Source organism: Citrus sinensis, chromosome 3, assembly GCF_022201045.2.
Source record: "Citrus sinensis cultivar Valencia sweet orange chromosome 3, DVS_A1.0, whole genome shotgun sequence".
In the NCBI taxonomy this organism is placed as follows: Eukaryota; Viridiplantae; Streptophyta; class Magnoliopsida; order Sapindales; family Rutaceae; genus Citrus; species Citrus sinensis.
Genome location: NC_068558.1, coordinates 49,916,014 through 49,939,781, shown reverse-complemented (window position 1 = coordinate 49,939,781; position 23,768 = coordinate 49,916,014). Strand labels below are relative to the sequence as shown.

The 23,768-nt window shown below is 34.4% G+C and overlaps 2 protein-coding genes across 3 annotated transcripts; one reads left to right on the top strand and one right to left on the bottom strand.

Moving 5' to 3' along the window:
* Nucleotides 1–6,170: 6,170 nt before the first annotated feature.
* On the bottom strand, nt 6,171–10,328 carry LOC102625033 (uncharacterized). The gene is made up of 9 exons (XM_006491405.4): nt 9,694–10,328; nt 9,342–9,612; nt 9,146–9,247; nt 8,960–9,042; nt 8,750–8,866; nt 8,364–8,466; nt 7,701–8,271; nt 7,337–7,512; nt 6,171–6,997 (listed from the first exon to the last, which is right to left on the bottom strand). The coding sequence occupies exons 1-9, from the start codon at nt 9,810–9,812 to the stop codon at nt 6,881–6,883; spliced, it is 1,659 nt and encodes a 552-aa protein (XP_006491468.2). The 5' UTR covers nt 9,813–10,328; the 3' UTR covers nt 6,171–6,880.
* Nucleotides 10,329–11,058: 730 nt separating this feature from the next.
* On the top strand, nt 11,059–23,626 carry LOC127901501 (exocyst complex component SEC10b-like). 2 transcript variants are annotated; one of them, XR_008053694.1, is made up of 26 exons: nt 11,059–11,257; nt 11,763–11,858; nt 11,975–12,232; nt 12,322–12,396; nt 12,989–13,090; nt 13,213–13,263; nt 13,520–13,625; nt 14,341–14,451; nt 14,798–14,889; nt 15,358–15,526; nt 15,607–15,683; nt 15,780–15,878; nt 15,980–16,070; nt 16,577–16,662; nt 16,742–16,915; nt 17,664–17,717; nt 17,792–17,920; nt 18,038–18,130; nt 18,282–18,428; nt 19,437–19,534; nt 20,057–20,141; nt 20,540–20,598; nt 21,380–21,478; nt 21,563–21,646; nt 22,037–22,258; nt 23,292–23,626. XR_008053694.1 is itself a non-coding variant. In XM_052438957.1 (25 exons), the coding sequence occupies exons 2-25, from the start codon at nt 11,763–11,765 to the stop codon at nt 22,113–22,115; spliced, it is 2,514 nt and encodes an 837-aa protein (XP_052294917.1). In that variant the 5' UTR covers nt 11,059–11,257; the 3' UTR covers nt 22,116–22,504. The 2 variants fall into 2 exon arrangements, 1 of the variants encoding a protein (XP_052294917.1); XM_052438957.1 differs by lacking the exon at nt 23,292–23,626 and having other exon boundaries at nt 22,037–22,504.
* The last annotated feature ends 142 nt before the right edge of the window (nt 23,627–23,768 follow it).

Sequence of the window (23,768 nt, the reverse complement as noted above, 5' to 3'; positions counted from 1 at the left end):
AATGAATGTACCAGGTGTTAAGTCAGGAATTAATTAATTATTTTAAAAAAATTAAAAAAATTGGGGGCAGTTCCATTAATTTTATTTTCTTCGCCCTTTTAACAAAGATTGCTTGCGCGACAAGGATTTTTCTAAGGGTCCCCCACAATTCCAATCCGATTTCCTAGGTTTTTCTAAGACATTTCTTTCCGTTCTTTCTATCTTACATGTTATGGAAATTATGTCTTAATCTTGTCTCTTGCATGATTTAATTCAAAGATATGAATTTCTCATTTTTAGTACAATCATCTTAAAAGGTATTGCACCTACCTAACGTGTTGATTTCACTTATGCGCGCAATCTCTTATCTCTCTTTTTTTTTTATTAATTACTTTTCATACTTAATTGGTCAACCGTGTTTATGCACTCATAAAATATCCTACTTACTTGATACTAATTTAAGTACAAACACAGTAGATGTTCAAAGACAAAGACATTTAATATGTAGCCACCTAAAGCAGCCACCGTCCTTTACCGGCTAACGTGAGTCATGGCCTTTGCCTCACCGGCACCGCTCACCAATTTTCAATTGTAAGTTAGTTTTTTAATTCTCTATTAGCATTTCTGTACGCAATTCTATTCTGTCACTCTTGCTATATAGATAGTTAGATACTCTCTAGAATCTTGTACTTTTATTTATTTATTTGTTTATTTATTTTTATAAACTATATATAGTTGGTGGCTTTCTCTCACCTTCCTCCATACTACAAAAACAAGATATATGCATAATATATAGTTTATTTTCAATCATGAAGTTCCGCGTTTCATTTATAGGTTCTGTGCTTATCAGTGAATTTGAATTTTCGAGATTAATGCTATATATTGGTTATAAATTACATCACTTATATATATATATATATGTATGTATATTTTGGTGCGAACGAGATTTGATTACCAATTTCCATTTGCAAAGAAATCGCTTTTATGTGCTCTTTGGAGCAGTGGACTAAATGGGACTCAAAATACTCTCAAATTATATGAAACCCCACCAGATGCACCTTAATCTTAAACTTGCTTTTGATTTTGAAGTCGCATTGAAAAACACGAGTCATCAATGACGTAATTTGTTAAATTAGACTTTGAAAACAAGCTACGTTACTTGAGGTTCACGACTAAACGTTGCTGTGTCCAACTTTAAAACATTGTGTTCGGTAAAATGGATATTAATTTTAGAAAAAAAAAAGTAAAGTGAAGATTCGGTAGATTATTAATTAAAAAGCAAAACAAAAACGAGTGGGAAATTCACTATTTGACTTGGCAATTACATTTGTCCATCGCCAAAGCTTCTCTGCTTTCTTGCGCGAAGGGTAATTTCTTTCGCCCACCCCAGCTGTATGAGTTGGTTAGCACTGAGCATGCCTGATATACTGTCAATTCATAACATAACATAGGCCATCCGTATTTAATTAATTGGGTAAATTCTTCTTCAGTGCATAGAATTATTAGGAATCAATTCTCAGTTGTTGATCCAAAAATATTCATCCCATTATTATTTCTGTTAGCGTAAAATTTTATTGAAAGAAGTAACTTCTTTTATTAATCTAATTTGCTATACCTAATAACATCAAAATACAATCTTTTGCCCTCTAAATAGCATCTATTTTTAAATATAGGAGGGATTAATTGTGAATTAACGTACGCTGGATAATAGAGATTAGTTTAGTTTAGTAAGGAAAAAAAATGATAAATAGTTAGTACTCCTCTATATACTACATAGTTTGTTTATTTATTTATTTATTTTTACCATACCGAATTAGATAGGCAGCTAAGTAACCAAACAATTAGAGACAATCTATCTTGATTGAGATCAATAGGTTGGCTTAGACCGCAAATTTTAAAAAAGTATATTTAGTTCCTATTTGGAATTGAGGTGTTGTAATTTTTAAGTTACAGTTTTTGTAGAAAAAATGTTGCAACTATGAAACGAAAGTTAATAATACGTAGTAAATAATAATGTTGACAAAACTATTAAAAATATAATAGATTTTTCATTATATAAGTGAAAATCATATCAACATAATTGTGTTTATCAAATATGTTAGTGCTGTATCTTAAAAGTTATAGCTACTTAGCATCAATTTCAAACGGACCCTTAACATGATGATCAGAAATCTGTTACTTCGAATCTTTTATGTCTGTCTCATTATGTATGAAAATGAAAATGAAAATATTTGAAGATGTCATCATGGTTTTATCGAAAAGAAGAAAATAAGAAAAGAAGACGAGGATCGAAGACATCTTTTCAAGACTGGCCGAATACATTATCTGATAAGCGAACTCAAGAAGCTCAAAACTCTTTTTCTATAGTTAGGTGCGAGTGTGACTACCGCTTGTATAGTTGTACATAGGGTTTTCAAACTTTGTACGCATCGAGATTGTACACGTACATCTTTTATGTGATCTGATCACTTACTTGGGTGTTGGGTCATTGATGTAATTCTAAATTCTAATAATTGTTGATTGATTTTGATTTGATGTCAAATATGAAACAAAACTTTGTTCATTTTTTACTTAAAGACGACACATGACTTGAGCCCTCAGGTGATTAATATTTTCCACACTTGTACGGCAGTATTCAACCACTCTACATGTGTACACTCTTTTTTTTTTTTTTTTTGAGGATATGTGTGTATACTCGCTCTACATGTGTGTACATTAGATTGACTTTGTGGCATTACTAGCTGCTAGTGTAAATAAAATCAATATCAATTTGAAACCGTTTTTAAGCTTATTATATAGTACAAGTTATCAATTCGCAATCTAGTAGTTTCAAATGACATGCTCTTACTAACGCTCCTGTTGAATAATTGGTATTACTCGTCAGAAACATTACATAATAATAATAATAATAATAATAATAATAATAATGTAGCAGAATCTACTATTTTGAATTGGACCCTTCTGGTGGTTAAACAAGATAAAGATTCTGGATAATTCTACTATGTTATTATATAAATTTTCTAGATTAATAAACAAAGTTTTAAGAAGAGCTAAGAAATTATGTATGAAACTAACCCAATTAGGGCTTTTAACCGCATGTTCTTTTGTTATTTTCCTGGTAAAATATAATAAAAAATTTAAACATCATAACATATAACTATCATACGATCTCTTCAAAAAAAAAAAAAAAAAACTATCATACGATAGAATGGCTCCTTAAATTTGAACATTATAATATGTAACTACTATGATATAAAATAACCTCTTCAAATTAAAAAATATATATCTCCCGGTCAATCACATGAGTCGAGCCATCAATCTCTCAACTAATTTTGAGTATAAAGAATAGTATTATATGTTAAGGGAAAATTATCTCCCAACTAACCTAAGAATATCGAAAGTTGAAGAAGTCACTGCAAATTTATGATAATATCTAGACACTACCTTGAGTTCTAATTTTATATCAATCAATTATTTTTTTAGTAATTTGGTTAGCCACCATAAAAAAAAAAAAAAAAAAAATCTAAGACAAAAGACTATTTCAATTAAGAAAGTAAAGCAATGACTTTACTATTTTTTCATTTTAGACTGAGTTAACGAAAAATTTACTGAGCGAAATAAAATTAAAACTTAATATAAAGATATCATCAGAAAAAAGTCATAGTGACGACTTGCCTTTGCAATAACGTTGAGCTAGTTGGAGCTTATCTCCCTTTGTTAAGTAACAGCGAAGGGCTTTTTGATAATTTAATGGTCAGCCAAATCGGTGGCTGTTTTCTACTTGACTTTTTTGGTCAATCGAATTAAAAACAGTCTTACTAGGTGTCCAATTGGACCCGCTTGTCCGGTTGTCTTCCACTGTTGGTGATTTTTTTCGATGGCCTTTTTGTTTACAAGGCTGCAAGTCAAACTTTAAACACGTGTTAGTTCTGCATATCTTGGCCGCCGGATCTGCCTTGTTTGTTGTTTATTTAACTCCTCAGTTGATTTTACTGGCTGCGACCTTTCCAATAGCATTATTTATTTTTCAAAAATTATTTTTATTCAATTTTTTTTTTCTCTTCACCGTTTAAATCGAATATTAACTTGTGATAAGATTAATATTATCAATAATCATAAAACTCATCACTTGTTCACATAATTTTTTTAAAAATGCAATACAGAAACTCATCGTATGTTGGTGGAGACAGGAGCGGATGTAGTGTAGGACTAGTGGGGGCTTGAGCCTCCACTGAAAAAAAAAAAAAAACCCTTTTTGTTTAAAAAAATTAATAAATTTTTAAATAATCTCTATCAAATTATCAAAAAGCCCCGTTCTTTCAGTTTCTATAACCACAATAGAGAGAACATTTTCAGCAATGAAATTTATGAAGAATGAACTTCGGAATCGGATGAGAGATGAATGGATAAATAATAATTTGATTGTTTATGTAGAAAAATATGTATTTAATAGTGTTGATAATAAGTGTATTACACAATGTTTTCAAAATATGAAATCACATAAAGAACAATTGTAAATGTGTTATAAAAAATTTTATATACTCAAGTTTCAGTTTTTACATTTTGTTGTTATTTAATTTAGCCCTGGGTAAATTATTTTTTTAAATCCGCCACTGGGTGGAGATGATGGCTGACGGTGAAAAAAATTGGTGGTGGTGGCAATATTGAGCTTGTTGTTTACACCAAAGGGATTGGAAAAGAGATAATAAAATAAAATAAAAAATAATAATTTCTGAAAAATAATACAATAAGTTGAAAAGTGAGGACCCGTAAGATAATTTGAGAAGATCAAATGTCATTACTGCTCCTATAATTCATTCACTTATTACATAGTTCAGCCCATAAATCCGATTCAAAATTCCATATAGCTCGAACTGGTGTTCCTTAAGGTATCTTTGTCCATCAAATTGGTGTACAGTGGCCTACGAAAATAAGTAAGATTCCGACTTTTCAAGTATTTTGTATGATTGACAAAAAGAGGACAATGTCACTATGAAATGAGAAATTTTATAATACTTATAATGTATTGCAATCAATTGATGCATGTATGATATGTGTAATTGAATTTAATATAATCACCACTTGCATGATGGTTTTTTAAAATAAATGCACACTTATTATAACATTATTTATTTATTGTATTGTTGACGCGATATATCTGATGTATTTTAAAATTTCTCGAAATGAAATTTGTGCACCCTCTTTTCCATTGGGCAAATTCACTTCCCACTCACCGGATTGCACCTAAAAATTGCAGGTGACCACAATGCCATAGATGCTCAAACTTACTAGTGTTTGATGATTTGAATGGCAATTCCTGATTTTGGATATAATAGATACACGTACCAAAAGAAATTGTCATCTCTAGTATTGACCATTAGCGCCCCAGTGAATTCAACATCTTGCATCCTCTTAAAATTCTTTTCAAGTCTGATTGGCTCCAACTAGAAAACTTTTATTTATCATGTGATTATTAAATATCGCACGTTGAGTTAAGACTGTTAAAAAAAAAAAAAGGACTTATTAACAGTTTTGGTCCTGTTTCCATTCAACGGGCACGATGGGGTGAATTCAACAATCTTGCTTCGAGGTTTTAACCAATCCAGGCACCTGGAACCAGCAAATTCCGCAGGCCAAAACTAAAGAAAAATCAACACCTAATCCGGTAGAATGTTGAACATTCTTAGCGGAAAACATTATACAAAGCATTTAAATTGTAAAGTAACCGGTTATTCATGTTCCGAGAGAATGTCTTTGACACCATTACTGCAAAAAGCAAAGGATTAGTTCAAATTGAACTCTTATGAATCCTGTTTCCAAACACACGCGGGTATTCTTTTCTACCTCAATGCTAAACTTACCATTGCATTTTTCAATAACCTTATTTTGACCATTACTCATATATCATTTCATCCCGCCGAAAGCACAACTGGAACCATCAACATGATTGTAATATGCGGTAACGAGATAATTATTGAAAACATGGCTAATATCAATGGAAGAGCAAAATCTCTAGTCAAACATTGATGAAACTATGTCAACAATATCAAGTGCTTCATTTTCACTTTGTCGGAGTTTGTAAAATATCTTAAAACTTTTCAGAGCCAGATCAAAAATGTTGTGAAAAGGGTTATTTTAATGCAAGAAATTCAACATCAATCTAATGTACACCATGTGCGTCAACATTGTGTAAAACACGAGACGAACAGATAGCAGAGACACATGCCTTCTGCATGGGAAACTTTGCACAAGTTTGACTTACAATCTAAATACTGTACGGTTCTTTGTTTTTGAACATACTGGATACGAAGAAGCTTAGGCAAATACATTTACTTGATGGTTTTCAGAAACTACTTTTCAACATAAGCCTAAAACTAGTTCAAAACAAATAAACAAAAGAAAAAACAGCTTTTACTACCTTTTAATTTTATGAGATCATACAAAATTTCTACCCAAAAACTCAAAATAATGTGCTATTGTCCATGGCAATTCAGACACCAAATTTACTTTCGAGATAAATTGGCAAAGCTTCGTTGTAAAACGAGAGCCTTTTGTCATCTCACTACCTTATCCTTTGATCCGTTGCTTCAAGTCGAATAAATATTTACATTACAAGACTTCAGTAGCAACTGTCCCAAAAATAGGTGTTTCTTCGTACAATATGACCACTCAATTTAAGCTTGAATGAGCACAATGTGAGGTGTGACCACGTTGCTATTGGTCCATCCAGAAGGCAATGAACCATATTACTGGAAACAAGTTCAGCTGCCCCTTCACTTGTATTTCTCTTTAGCATATCAATGGCATGTAGCTAATGAACTTCAGCCTTTCTTTTTGGACACAAAGTCATCGAACCTGAGAAGCTGTATACCTAGTGACTTGAACATGTTCTTACATTCAATTAGTGACCGACCCTTCCAAAGAAGTGTTCTATTTGCAAGCATCCTTGAGACTGCACACTGCTTGTTTTTGCTCCATATTTTAACCTCTTGGCACACGACAGATTCTCCTTACCATCCTGCATAAAAGAGGTAGATGCTACTCATATTGTTAAACTATTAATGTCATAAATATGAAAACATGTAATATAGACCAAGTGACACCCATGAACTGTATGGGGATGACAGCAATACTACACAACAATATTTGAAGGGAGGTGGGGCAATGAATATATGAATTCAACACAAAAGAGTGGAAGTTAGCAAGAAATGAAATGCAACTACCTGCTTGTAAAGATTCTTAAAACCATGCAGAATCTAAGAACAGCACACTGATAGGAATAACTACTATCAAACTAATAAGAAATACGGCTCATAGTGCAAAGAAATTGAACGGGGAAATGAATCTTTGAACCCACCATTGAAGATTGATTGGAAGACCTCAGAACTTTAACTCTACCACCTCTGCCATCAGCTCCAACAGTAATCAGATCACCAATATTTGATCCCTTCATCTGGCCACGCTTGCACCATTTCCCCAAATATCGATTTGTTCCATCTGGACCAAGCACTCCACTTGAGAAACATACATCCCCTGGAAATTTTAGTAAGTCAACAAGAAAAAGGTGTTGAAATATTAGATACCAACATTCTTTGACCAATAAAATACCATGAACACAAAATAAAGAAAAAAAAGACTATTTTCATTAAATTATGGTATTCCAGATCAATCTATTCCCCGAAAACTCAAAGAAAACTGAAATTGCACCAACAAGAATATACCTGGTTTGGATAGTGACACAGGTGATGGAGGATTTTTTTTAATGTTGACAATGGGCTGCACTTGTGCACTGTCAGGAACAATCAAAGTAACATCCTCATCTATATCAATAGTAGGAGCTGAACCTAATCTTGATGGAGTAGGCTTCTGGACAACATCAGCAATGGTTTGATGTATTGAATTATGATTTGAAAGTCCAAACACAACTGAAGAAAATCTTGAGGTATCCTCACGTTGTAAAGCATTTCTCTCCTTCCCATGAGACTTGGCACTTCCACCTTCCCTGGTATGATTTGCATCAATGTTCTTAATGGCATTGAAGTTTTCACTCTTTGTGGAAAACGAAAAATCATTGGTCACTCTTGAAGTCCAATCCAAATTATAGATGGGTACTGAATGCTGTTCCCTTTGATCTTCAAGTGAAACGTTATTGGTACACAAAGAAATAGAATTATCTTCAGTAGCACCCTTGAGAATCTCTTCCTTCTGACTGGCTTTCTTCGAGACTTTTAAAGCTCTCAAAACTTCATTATCTTTTAATTCTACAGCTGTCTCCAGTTCTTGGACCCTTGTCTAATGATATCCAAGTAAGAAAAGGTTTGTTGAGTCAAATTAAGAACAACTTACCAAATAAGATTTTGCATTGGTTCTCATCATCGACTAACCTTTAGTTTATTTATTTTTTCTTTAGCTTTCTCAAGTTTCTCAGAAAAACGAGCCTTTTCTCTTCCTAGAAGATTGCACTTGGCCATCAATTCTGTATAATTCCTGTTAAAAAAATGGTCAGCCCTAAAGTATGTGCAATATCAATAGTAACCAAGGAAAAAAAATGCAGGATACTAACATTAATATCATAAACACATGATAGACATTCTCCTGATAAACACAGTGGATTAGTGTTATCTTGTGATCTTTAAAGATTAAATCATTTTTAAAAATAGAGCTGGCCAGTTGACTTCAGTTGAAATCAGAAGCCATGGTAAAAACTCCAACAATTTGTACAGCAAGTATATCTTAATAAATTATTAGTATGGACAAAATTTTAACTCACTTATTGCGAATGACCAAAGACTTTCTTAGAACATCTATTGTATCCTTGTTGTTCGCCCCGTTTCCCAAAAGGGCAAATTTTAGAACTTCATCTTCATCCAGGTTCAAATCGGACACCCTAAATTGAATAACATGCAACTGAGTCAGAAATTCGTAAAACGATTTCCAATTAGTCAAAAATAGTATTGAATTACAAAACAACTACACTCACAATTTGAGTGAAGCAAGCTCTTTGGCCAAAGCCATATTCCTTTGTTTCAGCTTCAAGCATTCTAATGTTACTTTATCAAGCTCCTATAAAACAATTTCCATAAACTTTCTAAACATATACCTAATTATCAATATAAACCAAAATCTAATATAAAGCATCTGAACAATGACAAAGAAAGTAAGCCACCTGAGATTTTGAATGAAGCAATTGTTCAACGGATACTTTTTGTCTCAAGGCTTCATTTTTTAATGCTGCTTCCTCCTTAATACGCTCTTTGCAAAGACACAACTAAAAGAACAATTGCCTATTAACATCAAAGCCAAAAAGAAATCCAGAAACTTCTATTTTCGTTTTTTTTTTAATAAGAACAATCAATTAATACCTCGTCGTTAATTTCTTTAATCTCTTTTCCTTGACTCTCCAAAACCGTATGGAGCCTCGAAACCTTGACTTCCAATATTTTCACTTCAGCACGCGAAACCTCTGGATCTTCAACTTCGGGATCTTTGGGCTTCTGTGAAATAACCAAATCGATTTGGTCGCCAATTGACTGAAAATAAAGTCGACTTACATTACTCGACGAACATCTTTGCTTGCACACAGGACACGTGCACTTCTTCGAACTTGAACAGTACTCGAACCACTGCTGTAAGCTAGGGTTTCCAGCAAAAAAACAAAAAACCAATTTCATAACACACATAGTAAAAGATTGTTTATAATTTACTCGCACTCACCAGAGCTCGTGAAAGACGTGACCACAAATTGAGATAACTTGGAGGTCTTCAACAATTGGCTTGAGATCTTCGTAACAAATTGAGCATATAGTCTTGCCAAATTTGTTCTCAATTCCCATCTCTGTTTTTTTTCGGGTCTTCCCCTCCGTGGTTGCCCTCGCTCTTCTTTCTCTTCTTATTTTTCTTGAAAATGCAGCGAAATTCGAAAACAAAAGCGGGGGAGGCGGCGGGAAAATGTGAAAATTTAAATTATACTTTTGGCACCGCACAGAATATCACGTGCCAGTCACGTGGTCTTCCGGTCAATGTTTTTTCCTTTTCTGGACATTTTTAAAAGAAATGGAAAAGCCCAAATTGGGCCGGCGATTGTCGCTTCTTGCTATTGTTAAATCTTCACATTCCGAGTACCATTATTTTTTTTTTCTCTCCCTTTTCTTGAATCTTGAATATTTAACACAGATCGATTTTACATTGCCACCAAATGAGCATGAAATTTTGATGCAAAATAACAATTTTCCAATTAGACGAAAAGAAAATACCCTAGTAACACTCATGAGAAGGGCGCAATCAAGTGGTCGTTTCTGGTCCTTACGGCACAGAAACAAGAATATCGACCTCCCTATTCGCTGTGAAAATGCCCACAATTTTTTCGTTTTAATCACACGTTATTACCGCTACGAATTTTAAACCTTTCCATTGAGACGGTGACTCGGTGGGCAAAGCTGGGTCGGTTGACTTGGGATTTGTTTACAGGGACTGGGCTGGTCCGTTAAAGCATGGGCCATACTCATTGGTTTATTGAGGGACTGAGGTGGCCCATTAAAGCATGGGCCAACACTTATGCAGACTGTCAAATATCGTTTTTGGGCCCTTTTTTCTTTCTTCGAGAAGATAAAGAAATTAATAAAACTCAAATTTGTTTTTAACCCTCCGTCTCTCCTTGGGAGACTGGCTTAAAACATTTTAATTCCGGCTAAAACCATCTAATTAATTGTTCAAAGTTGAAATCTAAAGGTGCCCCAATCTTATCTTTTTATTTATTTATTTATATGAAAGTACAGTATGTATTCGTTGCTTATTATATATGACTCTGTCTTTGCACTATATTTATTAAGAAAAATAACCCGTTCAAGCTTCTCCTTGCTGTGCCTACAAGTTTCCCCCGTCTCTCCTCACTTATTTAGTTTTAATTTCCTTATTTCGGCCTTTAAACAAGAGAAACTATATTATACATTTTACTTTAAGGGAAGATAAAAAGGCTGTCCAGGCAACTTATTATATTATTATTATTATTAATTTTTTAACATAGCTCATTTCCCTCAACAAACGCATTACAATTTATACATTAAAATATTATCTGATCTAATACTACATTCTGTCAAGGCTCGCTTGAAGGTTAAAATCGTCATTACATGAACAAAAATGATTTCGTTGTAATTATCGTTTGTTTCTCCAGCATCACCTGGCTCGATCTACTACCCAACCGAAGCTTACCAGAAAAACGCAAAAGGCCTGTATATCGTACCCCTCTCTCTGCTGTCTCGCTCCTTCACTCGCCGAAGAGGTACCATTCAATTTCCCTCTTGCCCCTATTTTATTCTTGCTCTATACTATAGGTTAAAGAGCATCGTTTTATTTTCTTTTCAATTTCCAGATTTTTTTCCTGTAATTTATCAAGCTAGCGATGGCCTGATTTGGTATAATGAGAGTTCAGTTTAACTGTGTTATCAAATCATTATTACATTCATTGATCTTCATTGAGATAGTAATTGAGTGAATTGCTACAATTTGAGCGTTATTTTAGGGCACTGCATGAATTTGATTGAGCTGTTATTTGTTTTTTTTTTTTTTTTATTGAATTACATAAGTTTCTCTTTAGTTATCAATTGAACTTAGTACCTTAGTCGTGTTTGGCTCATCATTGTAATGTAGATATTTGTTTGTTAATTTATTAATACGGTTTGTGTGTATTGTGATGAGTTTTAAGCTTGCTGTTTAATGCATTGAAATTGGATCATCATATGATGAACATGTAGTTTTATGCTCCTGATTGTGAATATGTGAACCAGATGAAAGAGAGTCGAGATGGAATCGGTCATGATAGAATTTCAAAATCGTCATCGGTTAGCTCTATTCCACTCATTCTTGACATAGATGACTTCAAGGTAAATACTGAAATGGATCTTATTTACTGTCATTATTTTTTTTAAATTCTAGTGTTCTTTATAAAAATACTTGATTAATGAACTTAAACTTAAACCCTAAAATTTTTGTTTTGCAGGGTGATTTTTCTTTTGATGCACTATTTGGGAACTTGGTGAATGAGCTTCTGCCCTCTTTTCAAGAAGAAGAAGCTGATTCAGCTGATGGACATGGTAACGTTAGCGGGAATGATACTTTGCCAAACGGGCACAAACGGGCCTCATCAGATGCAATAAAGTTCACACAAGGATTGGCCGCCCCTTTATTTCCAGAAGTGGATGCTCTCTCATCTCTGTTCAAGGATTCTTGTAGGGAGCTGATAGATCTTCGTAAACAGGCAAGTGTTTGTGCTTTGTTGGCTGCACACATAAAATTTCTTTTATATTTTTTTGCTGATTTTTCTGTTGTCCTGGTTTTGAGTTTCAGATTGATGACAGACTCTTCAATCTCAAGAAAGAGCTTTCTGTCCAAGATTCTAAACACCGCAAGACACTTGCTGAGGTTAGTTACCTTTGGACCATTTCAGGAGATGTACTGAAAAGATTCCAAAGAATCTTGGCAATTACTAATTACTCTAAATAAAACATCTTTATCATAAATTTTAAGTTGTTAAAGAACTAAACGTCCTCCCATTGTATAGTATAGTATATCAACTATCGATCACTAATGGCAGCTCAATGCATCTGACTACATATTTGGATTGGAAGTAGAATGTACCTAAATTGCACAGTCAACCATAATAATCCAAAGAGTCAATATCCCCAAATGGATAGAAAGACATCTTTGGTAAACAATGCTATTATTCATAATAGTCTTCACCCGCCCCGCTTCAACTAGTACCGTTTATTTGTTTCAATTTGAAACTGACTTAAGAGTCCTACTGTCTCTTCTAACATGACATTCTGCCCATTGTCAGAATGAGGATGCTCAAATAGCTAGAATACTTCAGATTATGAATTATTTGATGATTCTGTCTGTGATTCTCAGTTTTTCACTTTAGAAGAGGGAAAAAAGGGCCAAAAAAAACACAAAAACAAATTGCTAGTTATTACAACTGACCCACAATTTTGACTGCAATGTCCTTATTGTTTAGCTAGAAAAAGGTGTGGACGGCTTGTTTGATAGTTTTGCAAGATTAGATTCACGTATATCAAGTGTTGGACAGACTGCTGCCAAAATAGGAGATCATTTGCAGGTAAGTGTCTCATAATTTCTTGTCCATGCTTCTGATCTTTGTTGTGCTAGTTATGTCGTATTCACTTTCTTGTTGGACCAAATAGATTTATATTTTTGTATGAATGGTCATTTTCTTATCAGAGTGCAGATGCTCAGCGGGTAACTGCTAGTCAAACTATTGACCTCATAAAGGTACTTTTTATCTGTGACGTAGTATGAGATAAAATCAGAGGGGGGTCACGTTTTATCTTTTCCACTTTCTTTGTAGATTTTTTTAGTTTCTTTCCTCGTAGAAACCATTATGTATAGGACTGCTTGAATATTATCGTGTGTGCTGAGTCCTTCCCCTTCTACCTTTTTGTGATAAAAACTTCTACTTGCTAAAAGTAAATATTATGCTTTCCTTTGTTTAGATTGGTTTAACTCATTGTCAACCTATATCCTGCAGTACTTGATGGAGTTTAACAGCAGCCCAGGTGACCTAATGGAACTTTCACCTTTATTTTCTGACGACAGCCGTGTTGCTGAGGCTGCTTCAATTGCAGAGAAATTGCGTAAGTTTGCATTACCTTTCATATGATTCCATTGGCTGTCCATTTTCGCAAGAAAAATTCTTTATTCTCCCCATGGCCTTGGTGGTCACTGTATACTCGCATATTTCTTCTGATGATTCTGATTTTCCTCTAGAATCAGTGGGTGAAACATATATAAGTTCAGCCATCAAGAATCATAAGTTTTTTTTTTCCTTTTCTACAAGTTAATATGTGTCCATAAAATCATGTCAATGGCATGTGCTGATATGCATTAATCCCTTTTATTAGTGGCCTTGTTTTTCATAGCTTCATATTTTACCAAACTGCTATTACCGGTGAAAGAAACTGGTGTTGTTGGACTAATATTTTTCTTTCAGTTAACAAATTTCTTTTATTAATCCAAATTCATCTCAAGTAAAGATCTATTTTGCAAATAACATAAAAGCTTATTATTTTTTCCCCTAGAACTTCCTCCCTTTTCTATAGGAAGGGAAAACTTTTTTTGAGGGACCTTTTTTTTGGGTGTGTGAATATGTGTGAAAGAAAGCGACAGGCCAAGAGAGAGGTTTTTTTTTTTTTTTTTGATGATTGATATCCCAGGGAAAAAGGAGAGATTGATATTTTTAATTGTTAAGAATTTGTTCTGACGTTGGTTAAACCTTGTGGTGTTGTCTGGTGCATCTTCCATCCATATGAAAAAAATTAATGCCTTTCACGCTTCCCGCGTTGATTTCAGGATCATTTGCTGAGGAAGATATTGGAAGACAAGGCATACAAGATATGGGAAATGCAAATGCTAGCAGAGGACTAGAAGTTGCTGTAGCTAATCTTCAGGATTACTGCAATGGTACGGTATCTTCAGTATAATGCCATTCTTATTACTCGTAGGCTTGCGACAGCTGTTGGGATGCACATAAATTTTTAGAAATTGTTTTTGGCTGATTGTTGGCAATGAGAACAGATACTATGTTTCTTATGAAAGTTGAAACGTTGTTTAATGACTAAACCATCAGTATTTATGTGGTTGAAATAGAATTATATTTTCAGAATGACTGTTTCTGAAAAATATTGGTAGAAAAATTGATGAAATTTGCAAGAATGAAAAGATTTTGTCTCTGCCCCTTTTGTAGAATTGTGGATCTTCCTACCACTTCACTGACGCCTGCATTTTTTGTTTCCTTATCCTTGTTTAGAACTGGAGAACAGATTGTTATCTCGGTTTGATGCCGCATCACAAAGAAGAGAACTGTCTACCATGTCAGAATGTGCTAAAATTTTATCTCAGGTGATTATTTTTCAGAAGACCTGAATGGTCTAATTCTTCATACCCACCTCTGATTCCAGTTACTTGTTTTTTTTTAATTTCCTTTTTCTCCTTCCCAATTCTTTATATGCATGACCAAGTGAGAAACAATTGTGGTTCATTCAGAATAGTTTGAAGGGTGTTTCTAATTCTTAGTTTTGAGATTGTATTTAGATTTGATTTTATTCTCTTGGATTTAATAAACACCTAAGCCTTTTTATTCGTTCACTGCCTCTGAGCATGTGTCTGTAATGATCATCCTTTATTTCTGTATTTTTCTTTTAATACAATTTAAGTTATTTCTTTGGCCCTTACCCTGGTATTGTCTATTTGAATGCTAAATTGACTTCCCTATTTCAGTACCAACGTTTCTTCTGAGTGGTTTCAACTGGTCTCAGTTGGATCTTTTTCCTACCATCTTATTGGTTACATTTGCATATTGCAATGCAGTTTAACAGGGGTACTAGTGCCATGCAACATTATGTGGCAACACGTCCTATGTTCATTGATGTGGAAGTCATGAATGCCGATGTCAGACTAGTTCTAGGCGATCAGGGTTCTCAAGCTAGTCCCAGCAATGTTGCTCGAGGACTTGCTTCCTTGTACAAAGAAATAACAGGTTTGGAGGATCAGAATTGGTCTGAACACAAGGGTTTACATTTCAATGGCTTTTTAGTATGATTGTCGCTGTTGTTGCAGATACTGTGCGGAAAGAAGCAGCAACAATTACTGCAGTTTTCCCTTCTCCTAATTATGTCATGAGTATTCTAGTTCAGGTACCTTAGCCTTCATTTATTTCATGTTTGCACTTTTTTCCTTTTTGGCCGGAAATTGAGTTGTTATTTCACAATAATGTTAAATATTTCATTCAGCGAGTTTTGGAGCAGCGGGTTACAGCCATTCTGGACAAACTATTAGTGAAACCATCTCTAGTGAATCTACCTCCAATGGAAGAAGGCGGACTCCTATTAGTAAGTAGAATTACTAATGTTAAATTACATTCATTCATGCAAATGTGAGTTTAAAGTGACAATCAGATATTAACTCTGGTGTGTTTGGCTTGAGGCTTCAGTATCTTAGAATGCTTGCCGTTGCTTATGAGAAGACACAGGAACTTGCTAGAGACCTACGAACCGTGGGATGTGGTGATTTGGATATTGAGGGTAATGAATTAGTTGCTTTGTGAATATTTCTTACACTTCGTTCTCACAACTAAGTTAAAAGAAATAGTTGTTTGGAATTGCATTTTTACGGGGAGGAGAGACTATGTTGATTATGGTCGTATGTAGTCTCAAGTAATTTAAATATAGATGTGCAACATGAATGTTTAATGAAGAAAAATAATTTTGTTGCATGTTTTTCTTGATATCTTTCGGCGATAGTCATAATTTATGACAACTGAGAGACCTTCTTGTAGTTGAGAGGTTCAGAAATGGTTAAGAACCTTCCTTTTGATGCCTGCAATTAGCATTACCCTGTAAAAGTTAAACCAGATAAGGTGGAGGTTATATGGCATCGTTGGATTTATCATTTAGTGTAGTAAATTGACTCTGGTTAATTATGGTATCTATACAAATATTAGACAAAATGACATTATGAAATTTGATCAACTATTGATGTACTCCCAACTGATGTATTTACTTCAATTTGCCAAATTTTGTCGGTTCAGGTGTCACAGAATGTCTTTTTACTTCTCACAAGGAGGAATATCCTGAACATGAACAGGCTTCTCTTAGACAACTATATCAAGCTAAGGTATGGATCAAGTGCATTTCTTGATCAAAATTTATTGTAATTTTGTTACAGTAGCTGCAACCAGTATTATTTCTGGCAGATGGAAGAATTGCGTTCTGAAAGCCAGCAACTTTCTGAGTCATCAGGGACAATTGGGCGCTCTAAAGGAGCTTCTGTAGCTTCTTCTCCCCAGCAGATATCTGTTACAGTTGTGACAGAGTTTGTGCGTTGGAATGAAGAAGCGTTATCAAGATGCACTTTATTTTCATCTCAAGTAATATTTTGTTTGTGCAATTCATATTTTTGGTTTTATATTGAGTTTTAGTATTCAGCAGGTAATCTAGAATCTGAGCTGGATCTCAGCATACATATAGTGAACTATTGAACAAGATAATAACATATAAAGACTGAAAACAATGGGCCATTTCTTTTCTTTTCTCCTTTTTCCGATGTATTAGTGGGATTTCTAGATGACTGCAAGAAGGTGGGTCAATGGAGATGTACTTTTGGGGGTTTTCTGCCTTTTTCTGTTTTAGACCTGTAACAAAACTATATTTATCAGCTGGTTCTTTTTCCTCCTGATACCTATGAATAACTAGTGAAGAAGTAGCATGTACATTTACCTTATGGTGGTGACTGTTTTCAGCTTTATTTTGCTGGCGAGGTTAAATGAGTGCTAGGTTTTGTCACTTATAATTAGGAGCTTTTTATGCCCTTGGCTCTGTGTCTTGGTTAATTACTGCATTAATTAAATAGCAATGACCTGAGATTCGACTAAAGCAGGATAGTGATATCAGAATGGAGGAATGAGCTGGGAAATTGTCAAATGAAATGCTGGGAGTGATTAGGTTCAGGTCTGATAGTATTTGAGATGAATTATTTTATTTATTCATTTATTTATTTATTTTAAAGTATGCAATAAAATTAAGGTTAGATGCAGAGAAGTGTAGAGATTTTTGGTATTATGAGTCTCAAATATTATGTGATTTTATTACTCATTGATTTTCACTTACCGTTTACAGCCTGCTGCCCTTGCTGCCAATGTGAGAGCAGTGTTTACTTGCCTGCTAGACCAAGTAAGTTGGTTAAAAATTTGCATAGCATTTTGCCTCTTTTTTTGGGGGGGAATACTCTAATATTTCTTTTACAGGTCAGTCAATATATAACAGAGGGGCTTGAAAGGGCTAGGGACAGCCTCACTGAAGCTGCAGCACTGAGGGAAAGGTTTGTGCTGGGCACAAGTGTTAGTAGAAGGGTGGCTGCTGCGGCTGCATCTGCTGTAACTACTATCCACATGCTACTTCATGCCTTTTAAAATTGTCTACAGTGTTATATGTACATTATATGCCTCTAGAAAAATTGATGCACGTAATGGAATTGATTGGTTGATGTGTAGGCAGAAGCAGCTGCTGCTGCTGGGGAAAGCAGTTTCAGATCTTTCATGGTTGCAGTACAACGTTGCGGTAGTAGTGTCGCTATAGTTCAGCAAGTATGTTTGCATTGACGCCAATTTCATATATTTAATTTTAGCTTATGAGAAAACACTTCGAGATTTTGATTATAAATATGAACTGAACTTGGTTTCTTCTGAAAAATGGAGGGAAAAATTGAGAATATTTAAATTAAACTTTTATCTACAGTACTTTGCAAATTCTATATCTCGGCTATTACTGCCTGTGGATGGTGCACATGCTGCTTCATGTGAAGAAATGGCTACTGCAATGTCCAGCGCAGAGGCTGCCGCTTATAAAGGGCTTCAACAATGCATTGAAACTGTGATGGCAGAGGTCAGTTATTGACATTAATTAATTTACATCTGCAATTTAGTTTCTGACGGACCTTAACAGGTCACGGGGCATGACTGTTAAGAGAATCACATAGATAAATGATTCTGTCAATTTGTTGGTGGTAATGACATGTCCAGATAATCCGCTCTTTCAGTAACATTTTGAATGTATAGATTAGGGGTGTTCACGGATCGGATTTTACGGATTGGACATCAATCCATATCCGATCCATGATTTTGCAAATTATAAATTTTCAATCGAATCTAATTCACGGATTGGTGAAATTCAATCCAAATCTAATCCATACATTTGCGGATTGGATGCAGATTTAACCCAATTCATATCCAATCCACCATTTTACGGATTGGTTTGCAGACCGAAAATTTTTAATTTTGTCCGATCCATGAATTAACTAAATAAAAAAATTTAATATAAAAATAATTTTAATACCGATCAAATTTAAAATTAAATAAGATTTAAATAAATTAATTGTTTAAATAAAGTTACAAAATACATTTAAAGTTTCAAAATATAACACACCAAAATGAAAAAAATCTCATTTGTTTAGATGAGTACAAGAAAATTAACTATTTAGAAAGTTATATTTGTTTATTTAATTATTTTTATTTTATTTATTATCGGATAATATATAATATAGTGTTAATGTAATTATATTTTAATTTATTTTTTTACTAGTAAGCACTAATGCCATATTTACAAGTTTTATTTTTTAATTAAATAAATACTTTTTATTTTTTCACGGATTTGCGGATTTTTGCAGATTTACAGAAGTAGATCCATATCCAATCCACTGATTGCGGATTATCAAATTTTCAATCCAATCCAATCCACCAATCCACTGATCGGATTTCTACGGATCAGACGGATTGAGCGGATTGGATTGGATTCTGAACACCCCTAGTATAGATCCAGCACATTTACATTGTGCTTTGTTTTCTTCCTCATAATCGGATAGTTTCTTGGTAAGTTACATAATCTCTTATGCAGGTGGAGCGGTTGCTGTCAGCTGAGCAAAAGCCATCTGATTATAAATCACCCGATGATGGAATTGCTCCTGATCATCGTCCAACTAATGCCTGCACGAGGTTTGCAGCTAGACGATTCCTTTCTTCTTTTAACCATCTGGCTGCATGCTTTTGCATTCAACTCATTGTGCGGCAGCAAAATTATTTTCTCTAGATATATGGAAATAATAATCTGAATCCCACTTTTACTGATCATATGCGCACTCACATAGGATGTCTTGCTCTCTATTTTTGCCTGTCCCAAATTTGTGGTTATTGTTAATGGAATTTCTCTCTCTCTCTCACACACTGCCCCATGTATCTTTCTCAAGACTTTAGTTCATTCCTTCATCTCAAGGACAAAAACTTTGGTAATGCTACATTTCTTTTATGAAATGTCAAGAATTAATTCTTTCTCAACAATTTTCTGTGGGTCACTTTTCTCAGTCAAGGTATTAGGTTTCGACTCCAATTTTTGATAAAGGTGATTTTGTTGCCATTTCTGTGGATCAGTATCAGACAGTGTTTTCTCTTCATATTTTGTAGGCTAGGCATTTTGTTTCAATGTTACTTCCTGATATATACTATTCTCTTTTTGTATAGAGTTGTGGCTTACCTTTCCCGCGTGCTTGAGGCTGCATTTACTGCGCTAGAAGGTCTCAATAAACAAGCATTCCTGACTGAATTGGTATAGTATTTCTGGTTATCAAGATTCCTATTTCCTATGCATGATTTCTTTGATTTTGGTGGCCATGGTTGCTTGTTTGCAGGAGAGTTCCTTGTGCATTTGGTAAATAAATGTGTATGATGTGCATATTTAATTTTGATTTTGCTGAATTTTGTTCTATGAACAATAATGCCTTTTAACATAGTAAAACGTTCTGCCAGTTCAGATCTATATTCACCAGTTGTGCCAGATCCATCTTAAAATACTGTGCAATGCTTGTATTGAGCATTTCATGTTTTTTAATTTCTACTGTTTTCAACCCCCCTCAAAAGGAGTGGTGGTGAGATATTCTTTAGAATTCCAAAATGAGAGTATCTACAAAGTTTAGAAGGATAACGTGGTAGTGTTCATTCTTTTAGGGAAACCGCTTACATAAAGGCCTGCTTAATCATTGGCAGAAATTCACGTTTAATCCCAGGTAATTCTACTGCTCTGATTTTTTGCTTGTTGAACTTATGTTTGCCTTCAATGATAATGTAAACAGCTATTGGGATCATCATATTGTTTTGCTTGCTTTTTGTGAATGACTGAGGTCAGTATCTTTGGTAACTTTGTATGGAAGTCACCAGTTTATTCCTGTATAATGAGAAATTTAGAATTTATTGTTAGTTAAGTATAAACAACCAAACCTTCTTCATGAAACAGAATTGGAAAATATTTTGACCTAGATAGGTATACAGTTCCATTTGCCATAATAGTGTTCTGTAAAGGAATTAGCATAGTCCCAAATTCTATTTTTAAGTTACCGTGCTTTATTTTCCTGCTTCAGTTTTCTTTTTTGGCAAACATTTGGGGTTTTCTTAACTGAGAAGTTTGTAATAATAAGAGAGTTGAGTTTCTTCGTTCTTGTTCTGCAGACACCTTGTTGTGTTAGGTAGGTTCTTGCTTTCTTTTCAGTTGGCTCTAGCAGTCAAGAGTGGCTCTTTTTGGGTTTTCTTATGATTTGTGTATATACCTTAATCTATTATCTTGTCGTCCTCTGTAAACGAGCAAAGTCTATTGGTGACAACCCTGCAGATGTTATCTGTGGTAGATGTATAAAATGCGTCTTCTGATGAATTCCTTTACTTTTTAGCTCCATTTCAGTGCTATTTACTGATGTGTCATCTTCCAAGGCAGCACCAAGTCATTTGATGTCTTTGCATGTTCTGCTTCTTATCTGTCTTCTTCTTCTTCTTTTTTTTTTTTTTTGTTTGCAGTGGGGGATTACGCCTGAAGCGTGACATAACCGAGTATGGAGAATTTGTGCGCAGCTTTAACGCTCCTTCTGTTGATGAAAAATTTGAATTGTTGGGCATGTAAGTTGTAGTAGATTTAGTAGATGTCCAAATTTTACTTTAGCTTTAACTATCTCAATCCACTAATGAAATTTTTGTCTCCAGCATGGCTAATGTCTTTATTGTTGCTCCTGAAAGTCTATCTACTTTGTTTGAGGGTACCCCCAGTATTCGGAAAGATGCGCAAAGGTATTGGTTTTGGCTCTTATTTATGCACTAAAACAGCCAAGTTTCAATTACTGCGGATTATTAAAATAGATATAGTCCAGATGCTATTCTTTGGTTTACATTTTCTCCGTTGTATATAATGGTAAACCTTGTAAAATATTTGCTTTAGCTTTACTGTCTACAAGTCATGAGAATCACAAATGCCTTGCCCATTCTGTCTAACTAGTAAAGAATGTTAAAAACACACTTTCCAGACAAAGCACGAGATAGTGAGCATTTATCTTGACACATTTAACGAGGACATTGTTTCTCACTGTGGCATGTCTCTCTGTCTTTGTATATTTCTGTAAGCCTATTAATGACCTTAACTTTCTTATCCTTTTTGAAATTCCTATCTGGCTGTTGATTCAGGTTTATTCAGCTTAGAGAGGACTACAAGAGTGCAAAGCTTGCATCCAGGCTTAGCTCATTATGGGCAAGCTCTACTTGACACTGATGGGGTATGCTGATATGAAGGTGACCTTCCAATTCTCTTGAAGATCTTACCTAAAGAAGTTAATAGCGGGAGAAGGCCGATACTTAATGGTGGATAGTTTTGGTTGCACAACTGAATCATCTCCTCCTGAGAATCAGGTATATTGGAGTTTTTCTCTTATAATATTCTTTACTCAATTCCACCATTTTTGAGTATATATTGTGGAAACGTGAATGGGAAAACACGATGGTTGTATTTTTAAGGCAGCATTTCTATTTAAGTTATATGTTAGGTTTGCAGTTTTTACTTTGACCATTCCAAGTCGGAAAGATTCTATGTTTCTAAGTGCACCTTTGTAAATGATACTCTTTAAGAATAAATAAAAGACATTTAAGGTTGGTTTCGTTGGTCTGTGTGATTTGTGATCCATACTGAAGTTATATAGCGCAGGTTTTATATATATTTTTTAATTTGTAAAATTTTCATTGGATTTCATATTTTATACTATTGGAAATAGTCCATCTTTAAAATAAAGCTTTACCTTCTTGTATGCTATGGCTTTTGAGGGTATCTCTGAGAAACTGCCTAGTAGCTTTTTTTCTGGTCATAGGTAACTTCTTCATGTATCTGAGTACCCAAACTAAATTAAAGTGGTACCATAACCATTGATCAGGAATTTTGATTTTTGGGAAGAATCATATGTGACTACTTCGTGCATATGAACACCCAAAATAAATTAAACCGGTGTACAATTTTTTGAATTTCGAAAATTCTTAGTAGAAAGTGGAAATGAAAAATACAACTAAAAGCAATGTCTCGAAAGTAGTAGTTCACATTAGAAATATAAAGAAGCTGAGACTTTCGAGAACATTGATGATGGCTGAAATTGTGCAATTTTTTCAGCAAAATCTGTAGATAATGATAACCTAATGTGATGTCAAGGTAGCGCTACAGATTGCACTTGTAGCGCGAACATTATGGATATGTTTGATAGAAAGTAGAATGAGCATGATGGCTTTGTTTGAATACAAGGATAAATTAGTTGAGCGTTTGTAGGATTGAACGACTTGGTTGTTATTCCATTTAAAAAGTTGGTTCCATAAGAAAAAGTTGCATTCTATCATAAAGTTTTTAAAAAATACAAGTTTAACTTTGGGCACTTCTTTCTGATGAACGATGATAATGTCCAAGGGCTTTGAAGACTACAACGATAGCCTCATAACGATAATGGAGGCGGCACAAATGAAGGCTCAAATTGAAGTCAAGGTACCAAGTTCATAGAATCACTTGACCGGTGGCATAGAAATGTGTAGGCTGTGATTAAGACACCTGGCTCCCGCCCTTATATGTGGTATGTGTCATGTGTGGTGGGGTGCCCCCATCCTATTTTACATAGTGTGCCACTGGCACCTCTTTCTTTCCCACTATAAAGTGCGTGCCCTCTCTCTCTAAAATTTGGCACGTTGAGAGATATTGATTGATTGAATGAAGCAAATTTCAGTGGAGGGTTAAGTTTGGCATCGATTGCTTTATTTCTCATTGATAGCAAAAGTATCTTTCAGTTACTGCAAGTCCTTGTGCCAAACCCACGATAATTTTCCGTCGTCCTCTCACAGAAAACCCCCCAAAAAAAAAAAAAAAAACAAGAAAAAAAGGTGTTGTTTGAAG

Excerpts from the sequence above, each read along its gene's own strand:
- LOC102625033 (XM_006491405.4), bottom strand. The coding sequence starts at position 9,812 with ATGGGAATTGAGAACAAATTTGGCAAGACTATATGCTCAATTTGTTAC. Across the intron at positions 9,043-9,145 it reads TGCTTCATTCAAAATCTCAG|GAGCTTGATAAAGTAACATT; the intron begins GTGGCTTACTTT and ends ATTGTTTTATAG. Across the intron at positions 7,513-7,700 it reads TGTGTCACTATCCAAACCAG|GGGATGTATGTTTCTCAAGT; the intron begins GTATATTCTTGT and ends TAAAATTTCCAG.
- LOC127901501 (XM_052438957.1), top strand. The coding sequence starts at position 11,763 with ATGAAAGAGAGTCGAGATGGAATCGGTCATGATAGAATTTCAAAATCG. Across the intron at positions 15,879-15,979 it reads AAGAAGGCGGACTCCTATTA|TATCTTAGAATGCTTGCCGT; the intron begins GTAAGTAGAATT and ends TTGAGGCTTCAG. Across the intron at positions 17,921-18,037 it reads CTGCTGCGGCTGCATCTGCT|GCAGAAGCAGCTGCTGCTGC; the intron begins GTAACTACTATC and ends GTTGATGTGTAG.